The sequence below is a fragment of the Periophthalmus magnuspinnatus genome, chromosome 7 (assembly GCF_009829125.3).
Source record: "Periophthalmus magnuspinnatus isolate fPerMag1 chromosome 7, fPerMag1.2.pri, whole genome shotgun sequence".
Taxonomy (NCBI): Eukaryota; Metazoa; Chordata; class Actinopteri; order Gobiiformes; family Gobiidae; genus Periophthalmus; species Periophthalmus magnuspinnatus.
Genome location: NC_047132.1, coordinates 7,495,011 through 7,522,256, shown reverse-complemented (window position 1 = coordinate 7,522,256; position 27,246 = coordinate 7,495,011). Strand labels below are relative to the sequence as shown.

Sequence of the window (27,246 nt, the reverse complement as noted above, 5' to 3'; positions counted from 1 at the left end):
AGTGTCTTGCCCAAAGACAAGTATTGTCATGATACTAAAATTTCAAACTCAATTTTGATACTAAAGAACAGACTCAATACCTCTTTCTTTACACAACAGAATGTGATTTTTAACATTAAATAAAAGTACTTTCTTTTATATTACCACGTGGTCTTATATCTGTGTAATCCCTCAGTCGTCCAGGTAGGTTTTTTTGGTATCAAAACCTGCATGAGCATCTAATTTTTATATTAGTTTTTGTATTAATTTTTTTGTATTAATCAGACTTTCAATACTTTTGACAACCCTAACACAGACACAACTGTAGTATCTGCAAATGTTTGCCTTCAGTATATGTGTTTGAGTTTTCTGCACACACTTGTGACCATCATTTAGAACAATTATATGACAAGCATGAAATAAAATTTACCTGCAATAATTGTGTCTGTATTTGGTGGGGACGCTGTTGTTATCACTGATGATAAAAAAAGTAAAGTTAGTTATAAATAATACATTGGATATTATATATACCGTATATATATATATAAAATATTACCCAAGTTATTTTTAGTGTTGGCTTCTGTGTAGAGCGTTGTTAAAGCTTTTGTAACTCCTTTAGGGGCACAGAAAAATATGAGAGGGAAAACAAAGTTCTTTATTAATCTTACAGGAAATTAATTTTTAAAACATTATCTAATATTAAAAAAAAAATGGTAGGAAAAAGCATGCATGCATACAAAAACAATATAATGCAATACAAAATGGAAAAATGGTAGTAGTTTAAATTCAGGTGCACATTTTAAGCACATTCAGGAGCATGAACATTTGAAAAAAGAGTCGAATATGAACTGATAAACTACAAAATGATAAAATACAAGAATACCATGCATCTCAGAACATGTTTGGAAAAGGTCTAAACTACAGGATTAGCAGGTTTTATACATAAGAAGACTCCACGGTGACAGGATGATTTGTTGTTTGCCCAATGTATCACAATTGTATCAAAATCACAATTTGAGGAACAGTTATCAAATCACAAAGGTAAAAATGATTTTTTTATGATAGAATGTTAGCTGCATTCAAATACATACAATCTTGTATGTATAAGTACTTTGGACCTCTACAAATATGCTCTGCAATGCATGGGATTCTTGTGTTAGTTTATCAGTTCCGATTTAAGTCTTCTTTCAAATGTTGATGCTCCTGGAGTTGTGTTCACTGTACACTCTGAACAAAATCCTACATTTTAAACATAAATTGCAAATTTAATCAAAATTACAAGACAGAAAAATTTTGATTTTATCCCCAAATCATGCAGCGCCAAAAAACATATCAATATTGCAGCCTTTTAGATTTGCCCATTTCGACCATAGAAACTGGGATTTTGGTAAGAATGTGATTAATATTGATGTTCGACACTAGTCTAATAAAAAGTATATAATAAAAACTGTAAAATTTTGGCACTTGCCTTCTGTCACTGTGTTTGTCATCGCCTCTGTTGTTGAAATGGCCATATCTGTAACTTCAGAAACAAAAGTGTGTTTAAAATGTCTGGCAGTGTCTCCTCTACAAGTGACTGAGAGCACATTAAACTGCCCTGTTCCTGGTGCAAAGGGCAAACATTTAGGAATTTGGGACACTTTAATCTGATTATTAAGATTTCACATCTAAATAAAACCTGTCAGGTCATTATTAAATTCTCATCCATGTGGTACCCATTAGTTCAAAAGGAGAAAGTAGTGTGTAGTACCTATTGGACTTTATATGGCTACTTGTGGTAAAGATGCTATGACATGATTTACAAATATTTTTTCAATAAGTACCATCTAAACCAAACCAACTCTAAATCATGCCTAAACTGGAACTAAAATGTAAAAAAGGAACTAGATCTAAACCAGGACTACATAAGGACTTATAGGGTGGAACCAAAACTGAACCAGAACCAAAGACGGTCTAAACTACTACTTGTGGACTAAACTACTACTTGGGGACTAAACTTTGGACTAAACTACTACTTGGGGACTAAACTTTGGACTAAACTACTACTTGGGGACTAAACGACTACTTGGGGACTAAACGACTACTTGGGGACTAAACGACTACTTGGGGACTAAACGACTACTTGGGGACTAAACGACTACTTGGGGACTAAACGACTACTTGGGGACTAAACGACTACTTGGGGACTAAACGACTACTTGGGGACTAAACTTTGGACTAAACGACTACTTGGGGACTAAACTTTGGACTAAACATTGGACTAAACGACTACTTGGGGACTAAACATTGGACTAAACGACTACTTGGGGACTAAACTTTGGGCTAAACATTGGACTAAACGACTACTTGGGGACTAAACATTGGACTAAACATTGGACTAAACGACTACTTGGGGACTAAACATTGGACTGAACGACTACTTGGGGACTAAACATTGGACTAAACGACTACTTGGGGACTAAACATTGGACTAAACGACTACTTGGGGACTAAACATTGGACTAAACGACTACTTGGGGACTAAACGACTACTTGGGGACTAAACATTGGACTAAACGACTACTTGGCGACTAAACATTGGACTAAACGACTACTTGGGGACTAAACATTGGACTAAACGACTACTTGGGGACTAAACATTGGACTAAACGACTACTTGGGGACTAAACATTGGACTAAACGACTACTTGGGGACTAAACTTTGGGCTAAACATTGGACTAAACGACTACTTGGGGACTAAACATTGGACTAAACATTGGACTAAACATTGGACTAAACGACTACTTGGGGACTAAACATTGGACTAAACGACTACTTGGGGACTAAACATTGGACTAAACGACTACTTGGGGACTAAACATTGGACTAAACGACTACTTGGGGACTAAACATTGGACTAAACGACTACTTGGGGACTAAACTTTGGGCTAAACATTGGACTAAACGACTACTTGGGGACTAAACATTGGACTAAACATTGGACTAAACATTGGACTAAACGACTACTTGGGGACTAAACATTGGACTAAACGACTACTTGGGGACTAAACATTGGACTAAACGACTACTTGGGGACTAAACATTGGACTAAACGACTACTTGGGGACTAAACATTGGACTAAACGACTACTTGGGGACTAAACATTGGACTAAACGACTACTTGGGGACTAAACATTGGACTAAACATTGGACTAAACTTGGGGACTAAACATTGGACTAAACGACTACTTGGGGACGAAACATTGGACTAAACTTGGGGACGAAACATTGGACTAAACTTGGGGACGAAACATTGGACTAAACTTGGGGACGAAACATTGGACTAAACTTGGGGACGAAACATTGGACTAAACTTGGGGACGAAACATTGGACTAAACTTGGGGACGAAACATTGGACTAAACTTGGGGACGAAACATTGGACAAAACATTGGGGACAAAACATTGGGGACAAAACCTTGGGGACTAAACTTGGGGACTAAACTTGGGGACTAAACTTGGGGACTAAACTTGGGGACTAAACTTGGGGACTAAACTTGGGGACTAAACTTGGGGACTAAACTTGGGGACTAAACTTGGGGACTAAACTTGGGGACTAAACTTGGGGACTAAACTTGGGGACTAAACTTGGGGACTAAACTTGGGGACTAAACTTGGGGACTAAACTTGGGGACTAAACTTGGGGACTAAACTTGGGGACTAAACTTGGGGACTAAACTTGGGGACTAAACTTGGGGACTAAACTTGGGGACTAAACTTGGGGACTAAACTTGGGGACTAAACTTGGGGACTAAACTTGGGGACTAAACTTGGGGACTAAACTTGGGGACTAAACTTGGGTACTTTGCACTACACTTTGCACTACACTACCGCAATTTATTTTTATTTTTTTTAATCCATCAGATGCAGACAATAAGCCGCAAATACACATTGCAGCATAGTCACACACATTTCAGTAACTCAAAGACTCAAACATGTTCTTACCATTCATTGTTGCTTCTCAGTTGGCCTCACCTACGAATAAAAAGCAAAACTGTACGCTCAAATTTTACCACGAGGTTTTGAGTAACACGAAAAGCCCTGAGGTGTATCCTGCTTCCTTTGTCACCATTGTTTACTGGCTGATCAGATGCACTCGCTTTGTTTCAGAAAATTCCACTTTGTTAGCATGGCACATGTAACTTTTTGATCAAATGTCAACTTCTACCTAATAGTCTACCATTTGTGTTGTATTATGTTAAAATGACACAATTTATTTGGACTGTTCTTACAAGAAAAAGACCACACAACTAAACTAAAGAGTCAGAGGGAGCGCCATGCAGCTGTTAGAGGCAAAAAGTACTTACCTGGGTGAACTCAAATTGGACAGATTTTACAAACTTGCTACAAAATAATCGTACACTTTGTCGATCACTTTTACAGCGAGAGAAAACTTAAACAGTGATGCTAAACTTGGTATGAGACGCCGGGAAACTGGAAGTAAACTCGTGAGAAACTAAATGAGAAGTTAGTTGGCTTTTTGCCTTTGGGTTCGTGCGTCGTGCGTCCTGCGTCATACGTCACGCTTTGGATTTCCGCCCCGCCCTTTTCCTCCTCGTGCCTCTTCAAAGATCGTTTCTGAGCGACATCCCATCACCACTTTTTTGTTATCAGTTGTCTGTGTTGTTATGAAGACGTGGTCATCAAAAAACAAAACCAAACACTACAGTCTATTTAAAGATAATAGTTAAAATAGATTCTTTAATCAGGTAAGAGTTCAGGCAAATGCAAGACTGCTGATTAGATTACAGACACAATTGTTTGCTCCCTAGAGACGTAGAGATGTACATGATAACATACATACAGTTACACACAAAAATACTTTGCATTTAAATTAAAATAAATTAAACAATACAAAAAAGGTAGACTTCTCCAGCTATTGCGTGATTTGATATAATTTTAAAACTTAAACATATAAAATGCATCTATATCTAAAGAAAATGTACAAAAACTATATTTTTTCAGCCTGTTTCGGGACACTTGACTGGGTTTGTTTGGGCTGCAGCTGGTGGTGTCAGTACTTCCTCCTCGGTCAAATCTACACACAGAGCAAACACAGGCTAGTCAAACAAGTGGACAAAAGTGACTTATGTTATGAATGTGAAATAATAAACAAACCTGCAGGTGGATATATCACACTGTTGTGCTTTTTGAACCAGGCTGATCTACTGCAGAACCCTGGAGATGAGACAACAATATCAAGGAAATAATTAGAGCAAAAACCATCAACAGATCATTTTTCCAGCTGAGTGGAGTACCATCATTGTGTTATAGTTGGTTTGATTTGGCTGTTTTAAATGTGCTCTATAAATAAACATAATTTGAATTGGAGTTGGATCATAATTTGGAACATAGACTGAAAAACATCACGTTCTATTCGGCATGGAACTTATTTATATTGCATTTATTTGAGTGTTTTTTATTGCTCAAAAATACCTTGAAAAACATATAAACCTGTATGCTGTGTGAGGTTTCATCTCTCTATAGATCTGACCTGTAACCTGGCAAAACATGCTTTATCTCCATGGAGACAATCAGGCGGTGGGCCCTCCACCAGAAAAATTACATAGTGCACCATTAATATTCTGTTATTTTTGTACACTGGTCTATAGAGGATGAGCAAAGAGAAGATTTATGACTGCCTGACCAAACAATCACTTCTAACCGAACACATTTATATGTCTTGTAAGAATGCATTTATGCAGCAGTATGAATTGTGTATATATATATAAATAGTGTATGAGCAATTTAGCTATAACCTGGCACAAACATATTACTTCTTTTGTTTAGGTCAGTGTTTTTATGTGCATTGTCCCAGATAAATAACTGCCAAAAGCAAAATAAAGAAGACCTATGCAAGATATAATTACCTGTGTACCTTGTGAGGTGTGTTTTTGACTGGGACCTCTTCGTTCTCCAGTCCATTGGTTTTTGAAGTATCCAGGGCCCTCTCCCCCTCCTTCTCCTCCTCCTCTTCATCAATGTGCAGTGGGCTGTGATCTGCGGCTGAAAGCTGCTGCTCCAGACTCACTGAATCACACGACTGGTCCACTTCAGAGCTGCTCTCACTCCCAGGAGCCTTATAGAGGTGGAGGATATAGTGAACTAGAGGTTGGTGATATATTTCATAAAAGATAATATGAAAACTGGATTGTATATCTTCTATAATAAGAAAATTGTCAAAAAGGTGCAAAGCTCTTTTAAACCAAGACATAAGGTAAAATTTGCAGTGTGCAGTATTTTTGTGCAATAGGCATATATCAGCATAGACTAAATCAGATTTCAACTAGGACCAAACCAATTAGAAAAAAAAAAAAAAAGTCTGGCTGACAAAGTCATGACATCAAGTACTTTTTCTCCTTTCATTGCCGTGATTTCCATGTGGAGTTTCCCAATTGAACCAGAATCAAATAAATATTGTTACTGGGAGAACATCTCAAGCATTACTGGCTGATTTGTTTTTGTCAATATTATTGCAAATATAAATTGAAAAAAACAAACATTTTGTTCAGACCTTTTCCTCATCCTCTTGTTTCTTTTCAGATCCAGATGGCTCCTCCTCTTTCACTTCAGGGTTGTCCTCCACTGGGCTGCTCTTTTCAGGTGAAGATGCAGCTGCCTCTTGTGATTGTGAACTGTCGATCTCCCCGTTGCTCCCTGAGTTCAGAAAAGGTAAGAGACTTACTTCAGAATAATTCTACTTAAAGGTGTACTATGTAACCTTTCTGGTAGAGGGTCCACCACCCACTTCATGGAGATGTTAGTGATTTGCCTGAAATGTTCCACATTGTGGCATTAAACTTATTCATCTGCATGGAGTCAGACAGGTGATCCCACCAGGCCAAGTTACAGGTGAACTCCGTGGAAAAATGACCTCGCTCAAGTGTCTTTCAAGGCACTTTTTACCCCTATAATATGAACAGTTTAATGCCATACTATGGAACATTCTAGGCAAAGCATGGTGACAGATAATCCCAACAAAAAAGTTAAGTTAGTTAAGTCAGTGCAATTATAAGTAACCATATGTACTTAAGTCCAGAGTAACTGTTTTCTGATTTTTTTCAAAGAAGGTATCAGATGATGACTGTACTGGTGTGTGAAAGTCAGACCTCGTCAGACCTCGTCAGACCTCAGAAGCCAAACAAGGCCATGCTTGGTTAGTACCTGGATGGGAGAGCGCTGAGCACCCAACAGTGGGGCGCCAGTGGCAAAAACTGTCGTTGTGTCACTATACTCTTGTAGCTGTGGCTACAATAGTAACTTACCACCAATTGTAGAGTGAATGTATAATGCACTGTAAAGCATCTTTGAGTGTCCACAAGTTGCTGTAAAAATCTGATGCATTATTAGGCCCGAGCCGCAATGCTCAACTTCTTCCTCTCTGTCTCCAGCATTAAAAGCAGTTTCCAAGCACCCATGCATGGGTCATATTTACAGCTGCTAAAATGAATGGAAATCAGTGGGAGTCGATGTGTGGACCCGACAGGGACTTCAAAAAACATATAATATGTTGTTCCTGTGGAAACAGATATTTTGTTTTGCCTAAAAAAAAAGGACGAAATAGAATGCTCTGGGTGGCAGCAGGCGAAGGCAGATCATTGCCACTTGCAGCTATATTTATTATTATTTTTATTATAATACCCACCTGTAGTACTATCCAGGTCTGCAGGCTCAGGGTTGGGTTGCTCTGGGATGATGGGCTGTGGAGAGACTGCGGTGCTGCTGCTTTCCCGAGACAAAGTTCCATGTTTGGGTTTTTCTGGAGACTTGAAGCTGAACCTTGTCGGTTTGGGATTATAGCTTCTGTGGAACTCAGAGAAACTGGCTTTCCACGCTCTTGGAGAGAGCAGAGTGCGTCTCAACGAGCCGTACCTGAAACAGAGAGGTAATCTTAAATCAACATTCACATATTTCGATTATGATTTAAACAAAAAAAATAAATAATTAAATCAATATTCAGTAGTGTACATTACAACTGGAATATAAACTCCTAAATTTAACAAGAATTTCAGACTATGCTTGTAGGGGTTTAATCTTCAGGTTACAATGTTTTTTTTGTTTTTGTTTTTTACAAAACAAGACTAAGGACATTAAATCTTTGTAGAAGTTATATTTAAGTCAGTAGTTGTTGCTTTAAAAATCTTCAAACTTCTCTCTTCCTTCCACATTTCATTAGTGTATTGTGACACATAATCCTGATTTATTTTAAAATCAATACATTTTGACTTCCCAAATCCTAAGTAATCCTATGATAATAACTCTAACCTTTGAATCCCCTTCACAGAGAACTGCTTTTCTGGATGTTGGGCCTGCAGTTCGCCTATCACATTGTGGAGATCTCGGTTTAGCTAAGAGCAGATATAGATTCAGTTACAAACAAAGTTAAACAAATACATGGCCACTCATTTACTTCCTGCACATACCGAGCTAACTTCTTTGTAGAACGTGTCCCGTAAATTGGAGACAGCTAAGAAGACTGCCACGTAGCATCCAATACGACTTCACACCCAAGGATATGCAAATGTATGTTTAGTAATAAATACATGCATAGCATTATACAAAATGTACTTTTTACGTAAATGGAAAAATAATTACTTATCATGAAGTGTGGGTAGTTCCTCTTTGAGCTCATTGTTAATGCCTTCATACACAGCTTTTGCTACATTCATCTCCTCCTCTGCCTGCAGTGGACAAGACAATCTTATTTAATTACTAATACTACTACTATTTACTACTAATACTACGTTTTGTTTTTTCTTTTCTTTTTTCAAAGCCAATTAAAATCAACTGCTTTTCATTTTTTAAATATAAATTAGTAGAGTAATTATAGTACTATACTATTATAGTATTCAGTAATGCCAAAACTCAGACTCTTTTGCACATGTGCTCTGCTTTCATACTGTGATGTTTGGCATATGACCTCAAATGCACAAAGGCGTTCAAACTAAGTCTCATCTGCCCCTATAATGAGAGGGCTGCTGGAACATCACCAGTGCTGGTACTTAATTTGAGAGGGCTCAAAACAAAATACACTCCCTTACCTCACAAACTAGGACCTCAATGTTTTCACTGTACCCTTGTTCCCTCGCCTTCAGTTTCACTCGATTATAAGAGTGAAACTGAAGGCGAGGCGATATAACCTTTGCAGTGGTCATCAGTCCAAAATGTAAAATATAAAACCATTACATGATCCAAAAAAATGTTCCTATGCACTTTTCAATGTATATGTAATGTATATGTGTATGTGTATATGTAATGTATATCTTATACAAGGAATCTTATATTTTTGGCGCTGGGGACCTGCTGCATCAGTTTTGTGTACATACTGGTTATTGCACATATTGTACATAAGTTTGTATATACATATATAGGTCTCTACTGTTTGACCTTGCTGATCTTGACATCATCCTTCTTCTTTGCGCTCTGCAGAGCCTCCAGGTGGTGTCGCGCCGAATCATAATCCACCAGTTTTCTGCCCCTCTTGGCAATTTTCTCCTGCAGAAGAAAAAGAAACTGTGTAGCCTCCATATTGGATATTGAGTGTTTGCTGAAAGCCGCTGTCTCTAAGTGTGTGTTTACATTAGATCTTCTTACCCTGACGTCTGGGAACTGGCTCACGTAGGACTCCATGGTGCGAATGGCCTGATCTAACAGTTTCACCTCGAAGTCATTCCACAGCAGGTCCTCCCCCTGATTAAACAGAAAAGTATAAATTTAACATTAATTATGTATAAAGAAAGTGAGAAAAACTGAAGACTTTAGTCCCCTGATAATAGAGTGGGATATCACTTTTAAAGTTTATACTAAAGAAAATGTTTTACACTGCAAAAAGTGGCTGAAATAGGAAAAAATGGTAGAATAACAGTAGAGTAGTTTTTAACTGTTCAAAATATCTAATTTGATTGTTTTAATTCATTGGTTATTATTTCAAGATAGAGTATTTGCCAGATTTGCATTTACTTATTTTAAGCCAAAATATCCAGAGACTGTTTAGATTAGGGGTGGGCAAACTTTTTGACACACAAGCCACAATGTCTTCTAAAATCTGCCAGAGGGGCTGAGCCAGGACACATATATATACATATTACATTAGAGATTTGGCCTGTAACATGTAGCAAAGCATGAATATGCAAGGCTCATTGTACAAATTGTTTTCCAAATGTATTAATTAAATGAATAATTCATTTATTAAATTTCAGTTAAAAAACACAGTGGAAAAACTTTGAACAAGGTTTACCTTTACCTATTTTAATATAATTTGGTCACCTTCGGAGGGTGGGGCCCAAAGGGCCGTGTGTGGCCCCCGGGCCGTAGTTTGCCCATGTCTGGTTTAGACATATCATGAAACAATATCATAAGCAAAAATATGCTACAGGGTAAGCTACCTACTTGTTTCCAGGGAGATAGTTATTGCTTTGCTTTGAATGTTCCACTGTATGGCATGACACTTTGCTGTCTCCACAGAGACACAATTAGGCCAAGTTACATGCCAGAGGCAGCCCAGCTCACTGTGAGAGTGCATGTTTTTAAAGGTATTTCAGAGTAATAAAAACACCTGTAATTTAATACACACAAGATAAATATGAGCCATACTGTGGAACATTGAGCAAAACAGTAACATATGAAGACAGGTGGCATACGCACTACCAGAAAAGTTGCACAGTGCACCTTTAAATTAAGATTCTGAATCCAAGTGATTTTATCTAATGCTAGATATTCCTCTCTTGCAGTGTATAGAAGTGAACTATTACATTTAAAACATCGTCCAGTTGAATTAGTTGCATTTTTTGCCGTGTATAAGTGTATTTCTAACCTCAACAATAGCTCCTAGGTCTTCCTCTCCGACCCAATCCGGTTCATAAACATCAAACAGGGAGTGAGAGAGACGTCTTGATGCTTCACGCATGTCTGACGAAACAATAGAAAAGTTAATATTATAAGAGTTGGATGTCAACAAAAGAAAAGGCAGAAATATAGTTTTATTTTATACCTCTGACAGCATTGAGGTAGGCTCTCAAGTCTTTGTGAATGCGGTTCCCATCAGTCTGCAAATTAATTTGAATTTCAGTGATAGAATATATGGATCTAACACTGGTAAATTCTTGGTATTACATTTCAATATCACTTAAAAAAAAAAAAAAAAAAAAAAAGATGCAAGAATATTATAAATGTATTTTTATATAGAATATAGTCCTAAAATGCCCTAAAATGTTCTACTCAACTAACTCAATTTCTAAACAGCATAAGGCTTGATATTGATTTTGATACAATAAATATAATTTTCAACACAAAATAACAACAAATTAATTTCTCTGTATCTATTATTAACCAAAAATATTATTGTCATATTTCAAATCATTAAGAATAGACAAATAATGCTGTATACATTTTTTAACAATACTTCAAATGTTTACTTCATATACTATAAAAGTCCATAATACTAACAATAAAGCAACATCAACTAACACAGAACACACATGTTTTATCATAATAATAGTAGCACTGTGACTTTACCTGCTGGTCATAAAATTTCGCAAGATAGTTTTCAAATTCATCATCTTTGGATTCCACTGCTTTACCCAGCTTTTGAAGAACCTGTAATGAACCATTGTTAACATTGTAATCTGCCATATGTTTATTAAAATCTAGTTTAATCAATCAAAAATTCAATTATAGGTCTACCTTTTCTTTGCCTCTGCTCAGCTGTCTCTGGACCTTTCTGGCAAAGACACTGGAGCCACCTTTTGGACTGTTACTTTCAGCCATTTTTATTTATGCTGCAAGAAAAGAAAGACACAAGTAATTATAAGGCCTAGTGGGACTTTGATTAAGTATTATGGAATTTAATGAACAAAATTAGTATTATTTTTGTGGCTGCAAGATAACTTAGCATAGACTGTCATAAAATCAGTCGTCATGTCTCAAATATCCTTGTAATTATTCTGATCAGTGTCTTTCAAACAGTGGTACAGCTCCTTCAGGTGGAACTTGGACAGCTCTGCATGTAAGTTTGTCTAATTTAGATTTCATTCTATCCACTTTTTTGTTCTCCTTTTGACAATTTCTTGTTTACTACATTGGAAATGATGTAATCCACTTTTAAACCTGGTTTAGCCCTAGATTAGACCTGGAATATTCATGTTACATAGGCAACTTTATTTAGATCTGGTGGTAGTTGGAAAGCCAAATCTTTTCTTTGGTGATACTTAGTGTGAAAAGTTTTAGAGCCACTGGCCTATATTATGACACATATCATCATAATTAAATAATGAATTAATCCTGACAAAACAACTGTAGACAGCAAACATGTCAACAACTCTTTATCTCTGTCTGCTGCAGACAGAAGCAAAGGTCATTAATGAGCCTTTGCTTCTGTCTTTGCCCTATCACTGTAAAACAAAAAGGAATATAGTTAGAACAGCTTGAAATAAGAATATGTAAAAAACTCAATTTCCAGATGCCATCTGCAAGTTGAGTTTTGTAGTTTAATCATAGTTATAGCACTCTTATCACTACTGGCAGAAAATTCTGCTCAGAAGAGAAAAGAATAGACTACATTTAGATAGAGCTTACCTTGAAACAATAATCTAGAGACCTTCAAACTTACATTCATTCAAAATAAGTGTAACTAAAATAAGTATTATTAATTCATCTGATCAATGTTGGAACAGAGAGACCCCCAAAATAACCACTTGAATGACCCCACTGAAAAATTAAATTAATGCAAACGATGATTTCTATGGTAAAATCATTTATAACTTGTTTAATAAGATATATTTGATATATTTAGCCTATTGTACGACGGAGTATAAGGGTCAGTTAAATAAAATAAATTATGCAGGCGCTACGAGAATAAAGTCGTAGCATTTCGACATTAAAGACGTAATTTTACGAGAATAAAGTCATAGTACTACGAGAATAAAGTCGTAATATTACGAGAATAAAGTCGTATTTTTATGAGAATATAGGCTGCTGTGCGTGAATGAGTGACCAGTGCGTTAGGAAGAATTTGGAGCATTTTGTTCAGATATAGCAATTTCTTCCAAATTTGTATGGTTCCTTCGACTAAACAAACTTAAATGCTTGCAGTGTCCCTTCAAAGTACTTATACTGATGACAGTGTGGTGATGGTGGGCTAAAAGACACAGTATTTCATCGTGTGTAAACCCCAGTTGAAAGTTTATCTGAACAAAATGCTCCAAATTCTCCATAACACATAACGCATTGGTCACTCATTCACACACAGCAGTCTATATTCTCGTAAAAATACAACTTTATTCTTGTAATAATATGACTTTTTTTCTCGTAATATTACGACTTTTTTCTCGTAATATTACGACTTTTTCTGGCTTCGACTTTATTCTCGTAAAATTACGACTTTAATGTCGAAATGCTACGACTTTATTCTCGTAGCGCCCGCATATTTTCTTTTTTATTTAAGTGACCCTTATACTCCGTCGTAGTACTGTGTCACTTTATATAAAGTCACTAAATACAGTTTTCAGTAAAAAAAAAAAAAAAAGAAAAAAGAAAAAAAAAAGATTAAATTAATTGTATTGTGAAATTATATCACGCAATCATTCTTTTTTTGCAGTGCAGGTTGTAAACAAACACTAATCCTCTTTACTACAACTCCCAGCATGCCCCGCTTTCAGCCACGCCTACTTGCATGTCGGGGGTGAACTTTGCTTTGGTTAGTTGATCCGTGTTTATGTCACATTATTTGACCCCGGAGCTTGTGTCCGGTGTGCAGAGCCTGGTGATGGGCAGTGTGCTGATCAAATGTGCCCTGACAGACGTGGGTCTGCAGTGGGCAGGATGGGCCATCGCAGCAGCGTGCAAGACCGAGAAGTTTTACGACTTGGCAGGTAATATTATGAAGGTTTTTACAGCACAATTTGTATAGAAAGCGGTGATGTATCTGTATGTTTAAGCTATGCCTGTTTTTGCATGGTGTTTAGCTTGTTGTAGCACGTTTTGAGTAATATTTCAGTAGTTTGCCCTGTATTTTGAACATTAAGTGGAGAGTGCGCCGAATTAAATGTATAAAAAATTCAAAAGCAACAAAAGAATCTATTCATCAAACCAGTTAATTGAGAAAGAAACAGTCATTTGTCCTTGTAGTGTGTTTGTCACTGTTACAAAACGCATATTACCTAAAAATGACTGGCAGAAAGGCGCCCCCTGTAGGTTAAGATGGGAATAATCTATAGTTCAAGGAGTCATTCAAGTCATTCTTCTAAAGTAGGTTTTTACAGAATGGTCAGTGCATGATATAAACTAAAACAATTGGTGCCATGTAATTCTCAACATCCAGTACTAGGCTGGTTGAAATTTGGTGTTACAATGCCTAAATGTAAAAAGATTTACATTAGACTTTTTGCAACTTAGTTTTAATATCTATCATTCTAATGGTTGATCTATATAGCAACCTAAAATGAAAGACTCATACTCAGCATCGCTAACTCTGCAAATTCACTAACTTGGAAGCATGTCACAAAATGAGCTACTCTGACAAAAAGGAGAAGATTGAATGTTAATCAAAAATGTGTTATAAAATATTTCATACCTGGAGACTTGGATGTAATTCCTTTTTAACTTCCCAAAATCTACTCCACACTCCACAATCTTCCGCACTCAGACATGTACCCTTGAACTTTGGAACCATTTGTCTATAAGCATCCTGGGTAAACGATTTATTGAACACGCCCTTCTCTCTGACAGGTTATAGGCCCATCTGCCATGTGTCCTCTGTATGGGAACGGGAACTGCTTTAAATCTTAAAGTGCCCGTTTTGTTCTCAGGGTCAGGTACATTTATACTACTCGCTCACCTGAGTCGCGTTTGGGGAGGAGCCAGGCACGTCCGGCAGAATGTGCAGACTGGGCTAGTGACTGCATGGGGGCTGAGGTAAGTTATGTTAATGTTATCTTATTATTTTCTCATAATTAAAAATATCCAACAGTGTCCACATTGTATTATATTAAACTCATGATTAGGGGTGTCCTGTGCAATATTGACAGAAATTAACTGTTGTATTTTTATTTATTTTATCGTTATTCTAATGACAATACTTTGACAATAAGCAATCCATCACGACAATGGCAAACATCATTATCACAAATATTTGGCTTTCAGTATTCAGTATTTCAAACAATTATATTTATACAAAATTACCCCATAGACTAGAAAAACTATAAACCTAATGTCATTTATTTGAGTAGATTTGGTCCAGGTTTTGCAGAGTAGGACAAGTGCACTTATAATTCTGAACAGAAGATAATCGATTTTCGATCGATTTTCGTCAGTTACAAATCCCTGGTCAAAACTGGCATTGTAGTGTTTTGGTGTTACGGCTCAATTCATCTTCATTCACACTAATTTATTATCAGATCTATAATTTGGGATCAAGCTTTTAGAGAGAAAAAAAACCACAACTTTATTGAAACTTTATCATCTTTTCTTTTCCTGTGTGGCAACCAACTAATATAACTGTGAAATTATTAATCCTTGACTTGGCTTTATCTGGTTTCCCTTGACAACAGTGCTGTTCTGTTAGAGCTGTTTAAGTTATGACGGGTCGCTGACAAGGTCGCAAGGAGAGCCAGCCAATAAATCTAAAACCTACACTCATGCCTGGTTAATGTGTAATAATGCTGTGGTTAATATATGAGTGTTAACTGTTTTCTTTCAGACTGGGAACTTTTCTTTTCCTGCGAATCTTGAAGGAAGGACGTGATCGCAGATTCAACAATGTCAGAGATAGCCCAGGGACCTTCTTTATATACTGGACTGTGCAAGGTACTGCAAAGAGGGTTATGGGTTGTTAATTCCTCCATTTTATGAGCTCAATCAGCATCAGCCTTCAATAACACAGCGTGCATCGTAGGAGGAGGCCCACTGGATAAATCTGTGTCTTGTTTTGATTGTACAGTAGATTAAACCACTTCTAGGATTAGTGTAGTTTTAACACAACATACTTTTACATTAGTTATTTTATGTATAAGCTACATTTATCTTTGTTGAGTGAGAATATTTGGCTCATCTATGCACTATAGCTGAGCCAGTTGTTTACTATATTTTATTTTCAAAAGTTTAGTTGAAAAATTTGTGTTAGTTTTCTTGTAGCTGGTTTTCTTTAGGATCACTTCTTTATTGTTTGGAAATGCCAGTATTTTATTTTAAATACACTGATGCGAAACATAAATCAGTCATGTTGTGCGGTAGTTTCATCAATATTTTCAATAAGTCTATTAAAAAAATACTGTATTTCTGAAAATAAACAATGTTTACTTTTAACTCTTTTTTTCCCGTACGGTATAGTTGCATTATGGTTATTATTTACACCAGAGCTGGATGGCATCAGTTTTGCCTGTAAACTTTTAATAAATGTTTTTTTTTTGTTTTTTTTTATGTTTGTGGGGAAATTGGATGGGACTTTTACTTACTGAATCAAAAGTTGAGCTCCAAAATCCCGATTAATAGTTAAATAATGAATTGACATCCCTAATTAATTACAAATAATAAACTTTTTTTCTTCTCTTCTCTCCATCACAGCGGTGTGGGTGTTCACGACGCTGCTGCCCACTATGATGCTGAACACTGAAAAGAGGGACAAGCCTCTCGGGTGGAGGGACTACATCGGCTGGAGCCTCTGGGGCCTGGGCTTCGCCGTGCAGGCCATCGCCGACCAGCAGAAGTGGAGATTCAAAAGTGACCCTGATAACGCTGTAAGTAACTCATGGATTTCAGGTTAAAAATCTGCCAAGAGATGATAAAAAACAGAAGCTTTCAGTGTAATCTTTCAGAGAAGGTGGTATATGGTGATATTTCTGCACCTGTGCTTCATTTCAAAGTCGTTTCACTTATTGTGTAATACTGCCAAGACATTAATAGACACATTGATGAATTTCAAAATCAATCTAATCATGATTGTCAGGATGATCCCAAAAACTAAAGATGTTATTTGTTTGTTGTCAGTATTTCCCAGCCTATTATTTTTTTATGTTTAGGCCAGTTTAAAGCAAACATTACTTGGCCTAGTCACAAGAAAGAACTGGTGTAGATTTCAATAGGTTTTCTGTCAGTAAATGAACTTTTATTATCGAAACAAAATGTGTGATACCTTTCTACAGTAGTAACTTATGTAGCATTATTTTAATTAAGTGTTTCTATTGCTCAAAATTCCTTGGAAATCGTTACTGTGAGCGGGGTCTCCTTCCACAGACCTGTATCTTTGCCTTGTGCTGTTACCTGCTTGTCTCCATGGGGACAGATAAATCTAAATTCATTTTGGAACATCCTAGACAGCAGTAGCTTTGTCCACAGAGACAAGCAGGTAGAGTACGCTCCACCAGAGAAGTTACATAGTGTATCTTTAACTAGACTAGCCCACTATAACCAACCATGACTTTTCTGTTTATCCTATCAGCCAACAGTTCCCAGCTCTCCACTGAGATTTTGACATCAAATTCTAGCTACCTATAGACCTCCCAAACTGCATTAATACTGTGTGCAACCACCGTATATAACCTAATTTATGTCCATTTTCTCCAGGGCAAGTTCATTCAGTCTGGGCTCTGGGCTTACAGCAGACACCCCAACTATTTTGGAGAGATCCTGCAGTGGTCTGGCCTCTGGCTCTCTGCTTCGTCGGTGATGGAGGGGAAGCAGTATTTAAGTGTTATTTCACCCATGTTTGTGTGGTTCCTGTTAAACTATGTGAGTGGAGTGCCCATCCTGGAGAAACAAGCAGCAAAGAAGTGGGGGTCTGACCCGGCCTACCAGAACTACGTCAAGAATACTCCCGTCCTTTGGCCCAAGATTTTTTAGATTTAACAGTGATGCTGGTTATGTGTTAAGATTAATACGGACCAATAAAGGTTTACATTTTTTTAATTGCTTGGATTCAATATGGTTACTTTGCAGTGACACAAGTACTATTCCCTATTTATCCATTTTTTCCATTAAGCTCGTGCAGGCAATTTAACAGACTAACAGACCCATTACCCTGCAGTTTCTCTCATATTTTTTTGTGAAGATCAATGCATATTACTTTGAGAACATCTAGATTCTATTAATGGGTTTCAGCTTCCTGTTTTGAGGACTCTTCCCATTAAAAAAAAAATACTTAATTGCTATGTCAACAGTCCTATTTCTCATTACTGAAACACATAGATATGCCTACAGTGTTTGGTGCCATGAAAGGTAAAGTCATATGAATGGATATTCAAAATAATGGAATAATTGTTGAGACTGAGCAAGCTCAACTTATAGATCTCATGCTTGAATTATTTTTTATAAACAAAACCACCATTAATTGATATAGGAATCCTGGCAAAGCCGCTGAGAGTGCCATGACAAGAATAGCAAATATTGTCTGGTTTGACCCATCAGATACCCATTAAAATAAAAAAAACTGACAGAATACACTGTATTTTATAATTTACACAAATTAGTAAAAGGTACAATTTTGCTTTAAAAATGCTCCCAAGTAATTAGTATGAGTAAAAGACTGATTATAGTCAATCAATACTATAAATCATTAGTATTTCTGACAGCACACTGTAACTTAGGTTTTACAGATGTACAGTTGATCAGGAGCTGGTGTATTTACCAGAACACATTAAATACAAACAAAAAACAAAAAAAAACTTCAAACACAACACACATTTCTTTAAACCTAAATCATTTCAACCTCTGAGTGACACATGGGCTGAAGCAGATGTGAAATGTTACAGATATGAGCAGGTCCCTTTAAAATAACCCAAGTCCATGCACAAAGTTGTATCTTAAGACTGAAAATGACAATCAAGCCGTAGTATCAAAGTGGTGCATAGATTATCTCCAAAAGAAAAAAATATATATAAATGTGACGCTCACCTTAGAAAGCACAATTTGAGACAGATAATATATTACAACAGGTTAAATGAGTATGAGTAAATGTTTAGCAGGTTATTGCTGTACAAAGAATTAGAATGGACCGATCTATTTCAGAAGAGGAGAAGCAAAGAATTTCCCTTGACGAGGAAGGCCGACAGCAGACTTGCTTTTACTTCCAAATCTGTAACATTAAAATGAGTGGTTAGTGGCCTAATATCCAACTGGATGCAACAGTACATTTTTTTTTTTTTACATACCGGTAATTGCTTGTAATTTATTAAATGCCAGCTAAACAATGCTACTGTGAAATGGCTCTGCATAGAGACTAGCAGGTGGCAATGCCCCTCACCAGAAATGTTACATGGTGCACTTTTAATAAAGCCAGGACAATGTTTTTTCTTACCTTGGAGTGAGTGTGCGCATGCGCTGAGTTAGGGAGCTGGAGGAAGGGGTTTTAGTGAGCTGATGTTCTGGAGTGGTCAGAGGCCCCAACATACTCACTGGAAAGAGAACAAATGTGAGCTTCTAAAATCTAAAAAAGGTATTAACATCACAATTACTGCACAACAAAAAGCACACAAGTAGTTTAATGCAAACATATTTTGCTTTCTGTCAAAAATACTAAAAACACTAACAACATTACACTAAAAACATTACATTAATTAAAAATAGGCCTGTAGCATTTGAGCAAATGACTATTGTGGAGTTTCAACTTCCAGCAAATAGGTGATATCTTGAGTACATCTGACCATTTAAAAGAAGAATATTTAGTTTTTAATTGCCATTGCCATTTTGTATAGAAACTGTGTCAATTTATTATCACTCTAAAAAACATGGATATAATGTGTCACCCATTAGACCCTACCTCTCTCAGGAGTGGCATAGCAGTTTGCATTCTCAATAATCAGGTGGTCCAGATTTGGCTGTCCATTTTCCGCCATCACAAACTGGGCCCAGTAGTTGACGGGCAGAGACAACAGACGCTCCACAACCTTCACAGAGACATCACAATAAACAACAATAATGAGATTTCAGTAGATTGGTTATAAAAGCGGTTTTGGCACAAGTTTGAGACAGTCTGCTCATTTTGGCAAACGGTGGGAGATATTTGGTGGGATGTGATGATTTTTTGTAGAAATAAAAATTTGAAACCAAGCTGTCGGCAGTGTTGCCATCAGTCAAATAGCGTGAAACTTGTGATGACTAGGGCTGCAACTAACAATTGTTAATTGATCAACATGGTGATATTGTATTAAATCAGTCATTAGAAATAGGAGAAAAAAAATGCTCTATTGCAATTGTAATTTGATTGAACAAAAATTCAAACTTGGAATGCATTCTGGCACATTGGAACATTTTTAAACTCACTTTGGCCTAAATAAGAAGATTTAACTAGGAGAGTTTCGATATATAAATAATAAATAAATATAGATAAAATATGTTTTTCCATCAGTATAGTATAGTTTATATTTCATAATTATACCTATAAATTGACTAAACTATTGACATTTTGATTTCGTTACCTTTTCTGCAAATGTCATGTTTTTGATTGGTATATTTTTATAACTAAATTAGCTTACTTCAATATTCCCTTCATTATTGGTTGTTTCAGAAGACCAAACAATAGGGACCCACCTTAGGCTGTCTCTTAGTATCCTGCAGGATGGTCATGGGCTCTGGGTTTGGAACAGCGTGGCCCACGATCGTCGGGCCGAAGACTCGAGCCAAGTTACTGATGTCCATCCGGGTTTCTTCACTGTCAGCCACTCTGTTCACAAACGTATTATATTACATACATTTCTCACTTCTAATAGTTAACAGTCATTAATACTAGTACAGGGGTTCTTAACATTTTGATTTCAGGGCCTGGTGGATTTTTCTGTACAAAATAACCTGGGGCCCAATCTCATATTAAATGCATTGTATTCTAGTGATAGTGGAGCCCTCAAGAGGTGGTCACGACCCTATGGGGGAATTACTGTAGTATATCAGACATTTACCTTTGAAGGTGAAGCACCAGAAAAGCCAGAGTGTCCCTGTTTGGCTGCGGCAGGTCGCTGATAGTTTGGTATATCAGAGCAATGCTGTTGTCATCATCAGAAACCTCTGAAAAAAAAATTACATAGCCCTGGTAAGGTTCTTCTTCCATAAATTCACTGAACTCAATAACTGAGTAGGAAGAGGCTAAGAAACCACAGTATTATCCCATCATTATTACACGGACTTCTCACGTCAAAACAAAGCTCAGCCCCAAAGTGAATGTGTCCGCCGGGTGCAGTTTCACTCTCCATTACAGAGTCTCAGGAGTTTCAAGGACTACCATAAATTCCCTTTATTTTCTGTTGCAGTGTTTGTGCTCTGCGTCACCGGCACACACATCTGCCACTGCAGCAACACTCACTGGTATAGGCCCACGCAACTGAATTTTAAATGTGATTACAACTTTTGCTATATTTAAGTAAAAATGTCTGAATGATGTGGACACTCATCCTGATTTACAGTGCCAAAAAATGACATGATAAAAGAGGATTATTAATCTTTTACAATATGCAAATAATTCTTTCAAATCATTATAACCCAAAGAAACCTGATGATTTTACCCTCAATACTGGACCCTTTCTAAAAAGGTTTAGAATTGTTTAAGATCACATTGTTATGCAGTATAAAAGAAATATTTATTAGAGTTAAGAGAGCACTCTCTAATCAATACCCAGACACTAACTGATACTTTGTTATAGTTTTGAAAGGTCTGGGTGTATGTCAGAACTAATAGTACACCACAAGGCATCATCAAATCACTATCATTTTGGGTTGAAAATCACATTCTATTGTCTAAAACGAATGTGTTTTTGTCATTGTGATATAAAAACTTTTGGAGTACTGAGTTTTTTCCTCAGTGCCAAAATAATTAGATTTTAGTATGTAAAAACTCCCTACTAACCGGCAGCATCCATGAAGGGCTGGTTGAGGCGGAAGGTGAGCAGAGGTTCCTTCAGGTTTCGGAGGAAGTCCTTGAGCAGACCGGTGATGGCATGAATATCATCCACTTTACTCAAGACCGGCACAGTTTTGCTTCTGAGAAACTTCTCTTTCAGCTCCTTCACTGTGCGGTCAGCACCAGACACGCGGTACAGGCCAGGCTGAGAGAGAGAAAAATTGTCTGATTATCATTGTTGGGATCAAAATCATTGTTGGGATCATTTTAAATTACCCACCTTATGGTATAGTTAGAATGAAGAAAGGCAATGAACAAACCCAACGGAGCAAAGTAATTGAAATAGCATCAACATACAGGCATCAGTCAGAGCAAGTATAGTAATTTCTAAACAGATTGGTCGCCCAAGAGCCAATTACAAATTTAATCTCCAGGAGAACAGATTGTTAAGTCTTGGTTACAACTCTGTGTGAGCTAAAGAGACGACATTAAAGCTAACAGCTAAGACCTGAGGCTTAACAGTCCCATAAAAATGTGTGAAATATTAAAAAGGAAAAAGGCTCACCTCATGCAGCCCTCTCTGCTCAATTTCACTGATGCAGTGAACAACAAGAGGCGGGATCATGGGGGATGTCTCTGGAACATAGTCAGCCAGGACCCCCTGGAACAGAAGGGAAATTAGGATTAATGTTTTCACTTTTTGCACTGGGGCTACAAGCTTGATTAGCTGTAATCAAATACCAATTTTAGCAAACTATAAACGTATATATAAGCAATAGAATTTTTTCTGCAAACATCCAGTTTATAAGGAAGTAGAACACCTGAAACTCTGCAGTTTAGGTTTATACAAACATGTTCTGAAATGCCTGCTTGTTTTGTTACATTTGGCAGTTTATACATCTCAAATATTAAAAAAATAAATCGCAGCACATGTACAAAATCAAAATAAGCATTTTATTTAACTATTGAGCCCTAGTACAAGCACAGAGTAGCTAAATGTGTGCTAAACCACAGCAGACTCCTCACCTCTCCAATCTTGACGGGCGTGGCCGGAAGAGTGGGGATACAGGGCAGAGGGCAGCGGTCGCGACACTCGGGGTGAGACACCACTCTGCAGTCACGACACTTTAGCGAGATCTTCCCAAATTTGATCCTCTTTCCACACGGAACACATGACTCAGGTTTGATCACCTGTAACAAATTGACATAATAAACAACATGCACAAATGCCACCAAATCATGCAGTTTAGTAATAGAAGAAGGGCAGGGCCTAGTTCTCTTGTGCTGTGTACATCTTAGTTTAACCACATTTAGTATTCTGATTTATAATAATTGGTATGTGTGGATACATCTCCATTAAAAAGCCGATTTTATTTTTGATTTGCAAGGGATACTGGTGAGTTTAACCTCATGTGAAAAAAAAATGAAATGTATTCTTTAAGCTCTTTTAAATATGAGGGTTTTTTTGTTTTTTTTACTTTAAACTGTTTGCAATCCTTGTACTGTGTGTATTTTAGTACACTGTTCTTGTTCCATCAGTCATTTTTAAATAACTAAAAACTTACCTTGCCAACTTCTTCCCACTCACTGACACTCATGTAGGTTTCATCATTTCCAATTCAATGTATTTTTGTTCTATGATGAATTTTGACTGATCTAAACCTTGACTGTTTTATTGCCTTCTGAGATATTTTCCACTTGCTTTGTGTATAATCGTGTTCTTCCACAAATTGACTTACAGTTTTGGAGACAAACTCATGGAGGCGCACACCTCCGTTGTTCTGGGGAGTGCTGGGGTGAGTCTTCATCTCCCCCTCAGGGAGGCTCGGGTGCTTAAATACATCCTCAGATTTGACAGATTCAGAATCCCACTCCATTACAGCTGTGAAAATAAGAAAGATTACAGGCCCTGCAGGTGCATGCAACTTTTCAAACTAAACTTGAACAATATATTCAATTTGCCCATTTAATATTTGCCCATTCTGTAGATCTTTAAAAAGAGTGTCCTATTTAAACACAGATTTGTATGAGATTAAATTATTCACATTAAAATGACCTGTGCTACCATAAAGTCCCTTGTTTAAATCCACTGCTACACTAATTTTGTATTACTTGAATGCCCTTTTTTATTTTACTTGTGAAAATAAGATGCCAATGTACAATTTGTATATGCACATTTTTACAGCTTTTATTTTGAGTGTCATTGCTATATTCACTATATTTCAAATACGTTTTATAATGTATTTTTGAACCAGTTTCCCATGTAAATGAATAAAGACTTTATTACCAGTCCTTCTGCGACTGCGTGTCCAGTAAGGCACAGTCTCAATGGTGGAAACAGCCTCAACTGGTCCTCCATTGGCTGGAACCACCACAGTGGTCTTTGTTACCAGGGTTTCATTTCCCTAAAAGGGTTACAAAAGTTACCAGCAGTTTATAACTACAGTGACATTTGCAAGTGATGGACAAAAAGCAGTAAAGTTATGAAATGCTTTAAAATTCTCACCACTCCTTTTCCTGTTGATCGAGACCGCTTTGAGGCATTTGGAGGCCCATCAATGTGATGTCTGGAGGAGCGCTGAAATAACAAAATAATTCCCAGACTTATACAAAGCTTCTCCTAGCAAATTTAGTTAAAATTATTTTAAAAGTTTGTTCATTTCTCAATCAGACTTAATAATGGAATACTCTGATGGCACACCTGCCCTGGCCAACTGAGAAGAGAAGCGGCAGTCAGTCTACAAAAGCTCTCCACCAATCACACAACATTCACACAGCAGGGTGAAGTGTCTTGCTTAAGGACACAATATACCAATGAGAGTACTTACACGTTTCTCTCTCTTTTTGAGCCTCACTGTTCTCACGGCAGAAGCGTCCCAGTCCTGTCAGATTCACATTACGAGTTATACAAAAGTCATGAAGAGCAGATATTACATTTGTTTAGACAGTTTAAGGAGTGAGGACTCACCAGAGAATCATCTGTTTTGTCATAGCTAATGTCTGATAAGATGGAGGCCGATTCATCTATCGTCTGGAGCCTGTAGGAGAAAAGTACACATGTCAGCTTAAGTGAAATAACCAATTAAGAACTAAAAATACCACTAGACAATGTCTGGAATTATTTCTTACCTGCGACTTGTATTGATATTAGATGCTGCCTGGTTGTTGGTGTTGAGGAAGGCCAAAGCTGAACGCTGTTCTGCACTGAGCTGGATACTGGAGGAACCTTCACTGATAAGAAGTTCTCGGATCAACTGCATTTGGCGATCCTGAACAAAGACAAGAAGATGTTGTTAAAATAAATATTAAATGCAAAGTCCTACATTGAATATATTTACATAATTTACAAAGTATATATACCCTAAATTGAAGGTATATACTAATATATAAATATATATAAAAAACTTTTTCAGTGGAGTCTGTCACTTGCTTGCCTCCATGTAAATGTTATTGCTTTGCCTAGACTGTTCCACTGTATGCCATTAATCTCAATAAAGATCAAGATTGTCAAATGTATCAAAGCAGATTTTCTAGCAAAACTAGTATTAAAACCAGATACTAATTTGAACGAGTACTAATATATAAAAGGTTTAGCATCAAAGACAATAGAGAGTAACCAAATTAATTTGGTAAAAGATGGAAAAACATGGTATATAAAATTATGCGAAAGTCAGATGTACACATACCAATTTCTCACAGTCAGATTCAGCCTTTTGTCTGCGACGAATCTCCACATCCACCTGGTTCCGGGCGTGTTTCAATTTGACCTCCAGTGCTCCTCTCTCAGTTTCAGTTTTGGTTAGCATCTCTTTGAACGACCCAAGCTCCTGCTCAGCCCTCAGCCACTTACGACGGCAATCATCGAAGTTTAGGGCCATTTGAATGAAGCCTAAAGGAGGAGAAGTGAGTGATATCAAACAAACTGGAGATTTGTTATATACGTTTCTGTAAATGTCAAAGATGAAACTGAAAGTACTTACTGGGCTCGATGCTCTCATTCAGCACATCCACCTGAGTGAGGAGCTTTTCATATAAGCTCTGGAGGTTACCCAGAGCAGTATCCATGGTGACAGAACTAGAGAAAAGTGGAAATTGGGTTATTTTGTAGACCTCCATCTGGTGATAAACAAATGAAATGTAAATGAAATGTGTAGGATTTATGCCATATGAGGTTATCAAATGTAAGCTCAAGAACTGTAGTCGATTAATCAGTCAATGGTGTGAGCTAGTTTTTATTAGTTGACTAAATATAGACCACAGCAGAAAGGACAATGCAGTGAGTGTGCTGGAGTTTTTTGGAGTGACTGAACGTTTTGAAGGCAGATAAATTGCACAGATAGTTTATAAACAAATCCGATGTACAAATGGTAGTTTTGCATGAGATCCAGTAATCTCGAGAGCTTCACCATCCCACGCCCTTATTTAGCCGAAGCACAGGGCATATATGTCTTAAGACGACAACAGCCCTACATCCAAGCAAGATTTGAAATTAAAGTCAAATAGCGCTACTTGAAATCTTTTTTGTAAGAAGTTATTGCACAGGAAAAAGCAACGTAACTGTGTCTTAAGAGCACATAAGACAGACATGAAAATGTTCACCGACAGAAGCCATTCGTTTCGACAGTTTCTAGCCTGATAAACTGGATGAAAAAATTGACGCGCTCATTTCGCAGTGCGTTTTGTTAACATTGCCTTAAAACGATTACGTAATTTTAACGTGCTATTAATGAAGTTTTATAAAGACCTAACGAGTAAACTGGCTTTAGAGTGCGTTATTAGCTAGATATAGTACCGTTAGCGCAAGCTTCCTAATGTTGAACAACTTAAGTTACTCCGTAGTGGGTAAAGTTAACATAAAGTGACCGCACTTACCTTTTTGTTTAGCACCGTGCCGTCTGTCTGGATCCTTTATCGTTATATCGTGGATAAAACTTGTTTAGAGACACTTTTTGCCGACAAGTGGAGTCTTTGTCCGCATCCTCCGGTTTCCGTAGCGTCCTGCGCGCGACGCATTTCAAATTTTGCTTTTAGCCAATGAACGAAGAGAAACATGCTGCGTCAAACTCGCGTCGCTGCAGGAAGTCATCGAAAACCTTTCACAGTAAAAGCCTGAGGAATGTGATAGAAACAAAACACAACTCACTATCTTCATTATGTTGATTTTTATCTCAAAACTTGAGTAGAATACTTGAGTATCAATAGATGTAAAATAATCTTAACCCATTAAAATGGGGTTAAAGGATTCTACATCCGGTAAAAATCCTACAAAATAAATTCACCAGCAGCGAGCGTTGGGCATTGAGCAATCATTTCTAAACTGAATAGTGGAAAAATAACGACCGCAAGACAATCTTCCTTCTGTGGAGAGGTTTGAATAGTTGGCTTTGTGCTAACTGGTGTGTACATCAAG

General features: G+C 37.1%; 3 protein-coding genes across 5 annotated transcripts; 1 reads left to right on the top strand and 2 right to left on the bottom strand.

The window, feature by feature from the left end:
- Window positions 1-4,721: 4,721 nt before the first annotated feature.
- On the bottom strand, window positions 4,722-14,808 carry bin2a (bridging integrator 2a). 3 transcript variants are annotated; one of them, XM_033969627.2, is made up of 15 exons: window positions 14,589-14,808; window positions 11,702-11,796; window positions 11,534-11,614; window positions 11,010-11,064; window positions 10,833-10,927; window positions 9,614-9,709; window positions 9,407-9,514; window positions 8,615-8,700; window positions 8,443-8,518; window positions 8,285-8,367; window positions 7,665-7,891; window positions 6,534-6,676; window positions 5,898-6,098; window positions 5,138-5,197; window positions 4,724-5,057 (listed from the first exon to the last, which is right to left on the bottom strand). In XM_033969627.2, exons 2-14 carry the CDS (start codon window positions 11,783-11,785, stop codon window positions 5,153-5,155), a joined length of 1,380 nt encoding a protein of 459 aa, XP_033825518.1. In that variant the 5' UTR covers window positions 11,786-11,796; window positions 14,589-14,808; the 3' UTR covers window positions 4,724-5,057; window positions 5,138-5,152. The 3 variants fall into 3 exon arrangements, with proteins under 3 accessions (XP_033825517.1, XP_033825516.1, XP_033825518.1); XM_033969626.2 differs by having other exon boundaries at window positions 4,722-5,057; window positions 5,890-6,098; window positions 9,407-9,709; XM_033969625.2 differs by having other exon boundaries at window positions 4,722-5,057; window positions 9,407-9,709.
- si:ch211-210c8.6 (uncharacterized) lies at window positions 13,697-17,915 on the top strand. The gene is made up of 5 exons (XM_033969629.2): window positions 13,697-13,887; window positions 14,824-14,929; window positions 15,714-15,820; window positions 16,577-16,749; window positions 17,576-17,915. The coding sequence occupies exons 1-5, from the start codon at window positions 13,731-13,733 to the stop codon at window positions 17,849-17,851; spliced, it is 819 nt and encodes a 272-aa protein (XP_033825520.1). The 5' UTR covers window positions 13,697-13,730; the 3' UTR covers window positions 17,852-17,915.
- Window positions 17,902-26,840, bottom strand: racgap1 (Rac GTPase activating protein 1). Its single transcript, XM_033969632.2, has 17 exons — window positions 26,709-26,840; window positions 25,817-25,911; window positions 25,523-25,725; window positions 24,966-25,105; window positions 24,805-24,874; window positions 24,665-24,718; window positions 24,343-24,414; window positions 24,124-24,241; window positions 23,576-23,718; window positions 22,863-23,027; window positions 22,402-22,497; window positions 21,843-22,041; window positions 20,902-21,007; window positions 20,537-20,669; window positions 19,767-19,893; window positions 19,305-19,401; window positions 17,902-19,082 (listed from the first exon to the last, which is right to left on the bottom strand). Exons 2-17 carry the CDS (start codon window positions 25,899-25,901, stop codon window positions 19,007-19,009), a joined length of 1,884 nt encoding a protein of 627 aa, XP_033825523.1. The 5' UTR covers window positions 25,902-25,911; window positions 26,709-26,840; the 3' UTR covers window positions 17,902-19,006.
- Between the last annotated feature and the right edge of the window lie 406 nt (window positions 26,841-27,246).

Bases quoted from the DNA above. Each gene is read 5' to 3' on its own strand.
- si:ch211-210c8.6 (XM_033969629.2), top strand. From the start codon at position 13,731: ATGTCACATTATTTGACCCCGGAGCTTGTGTCCGGTGTGCAGAGCCTG. The intron at 14,930-15,713 runs GTAAGTTATGTT...GTTTTCTTTCAG, and splicing joins GTGACTGCATGGGGGCTGAG to ACTGGGAACTTTTCTTTTCC. The intron at 15,821-16,576 runs GTACTGCAAAGA...TCTCCATCACAG, and splicing joins TATATACTGGACTGTGCAAG to CGGTGTGGGTGTTCACGACG.
- bin2a (XM_033969625.2), bottom strand. From the start codon at position 11,785: ATGGCTGAAAGTAACAGTCCAAAAGGTGGCTCCAGTGTCTTTGCCAGA. The intron at 10,928-11,009 runs GTATAAAATAAA...TTGTTTCGTCAG, and splicing joins CTACCTCAATGCTGTCAGAG to ACATGCGTGAAGCATCAAGA. The intron at 7,892-8,284 runs GTTAGAGTTATT...TCTCTGTTTCAG, and splicing joins TCTGTGAAGGGGATTCAAAG to GTACGGCTCGTTGAGACGCA.
- racgap1 (XM_033969632.2), bottom strand. From the start codon at position 25,901: ATGGATACTGCTCTGGGTAACCTCCAGAGCTTATATGAAAAGCTCCTC. The intron at 24,719-24,804 runs GTGAGTCCTCAC...TGAATCTGACAG, and splicing joins ACAAAACAGATGATTCTCTG to GACTGGGACGCTTCTGCCGT. The intron at 19,402-19,766 runs GTAGGGTCTAAT...TTCTCTTTCCAG, and splicing joins CTATGCCACTCCTGAGAGAG to TGAGTATGTTGGGGCCTCTG.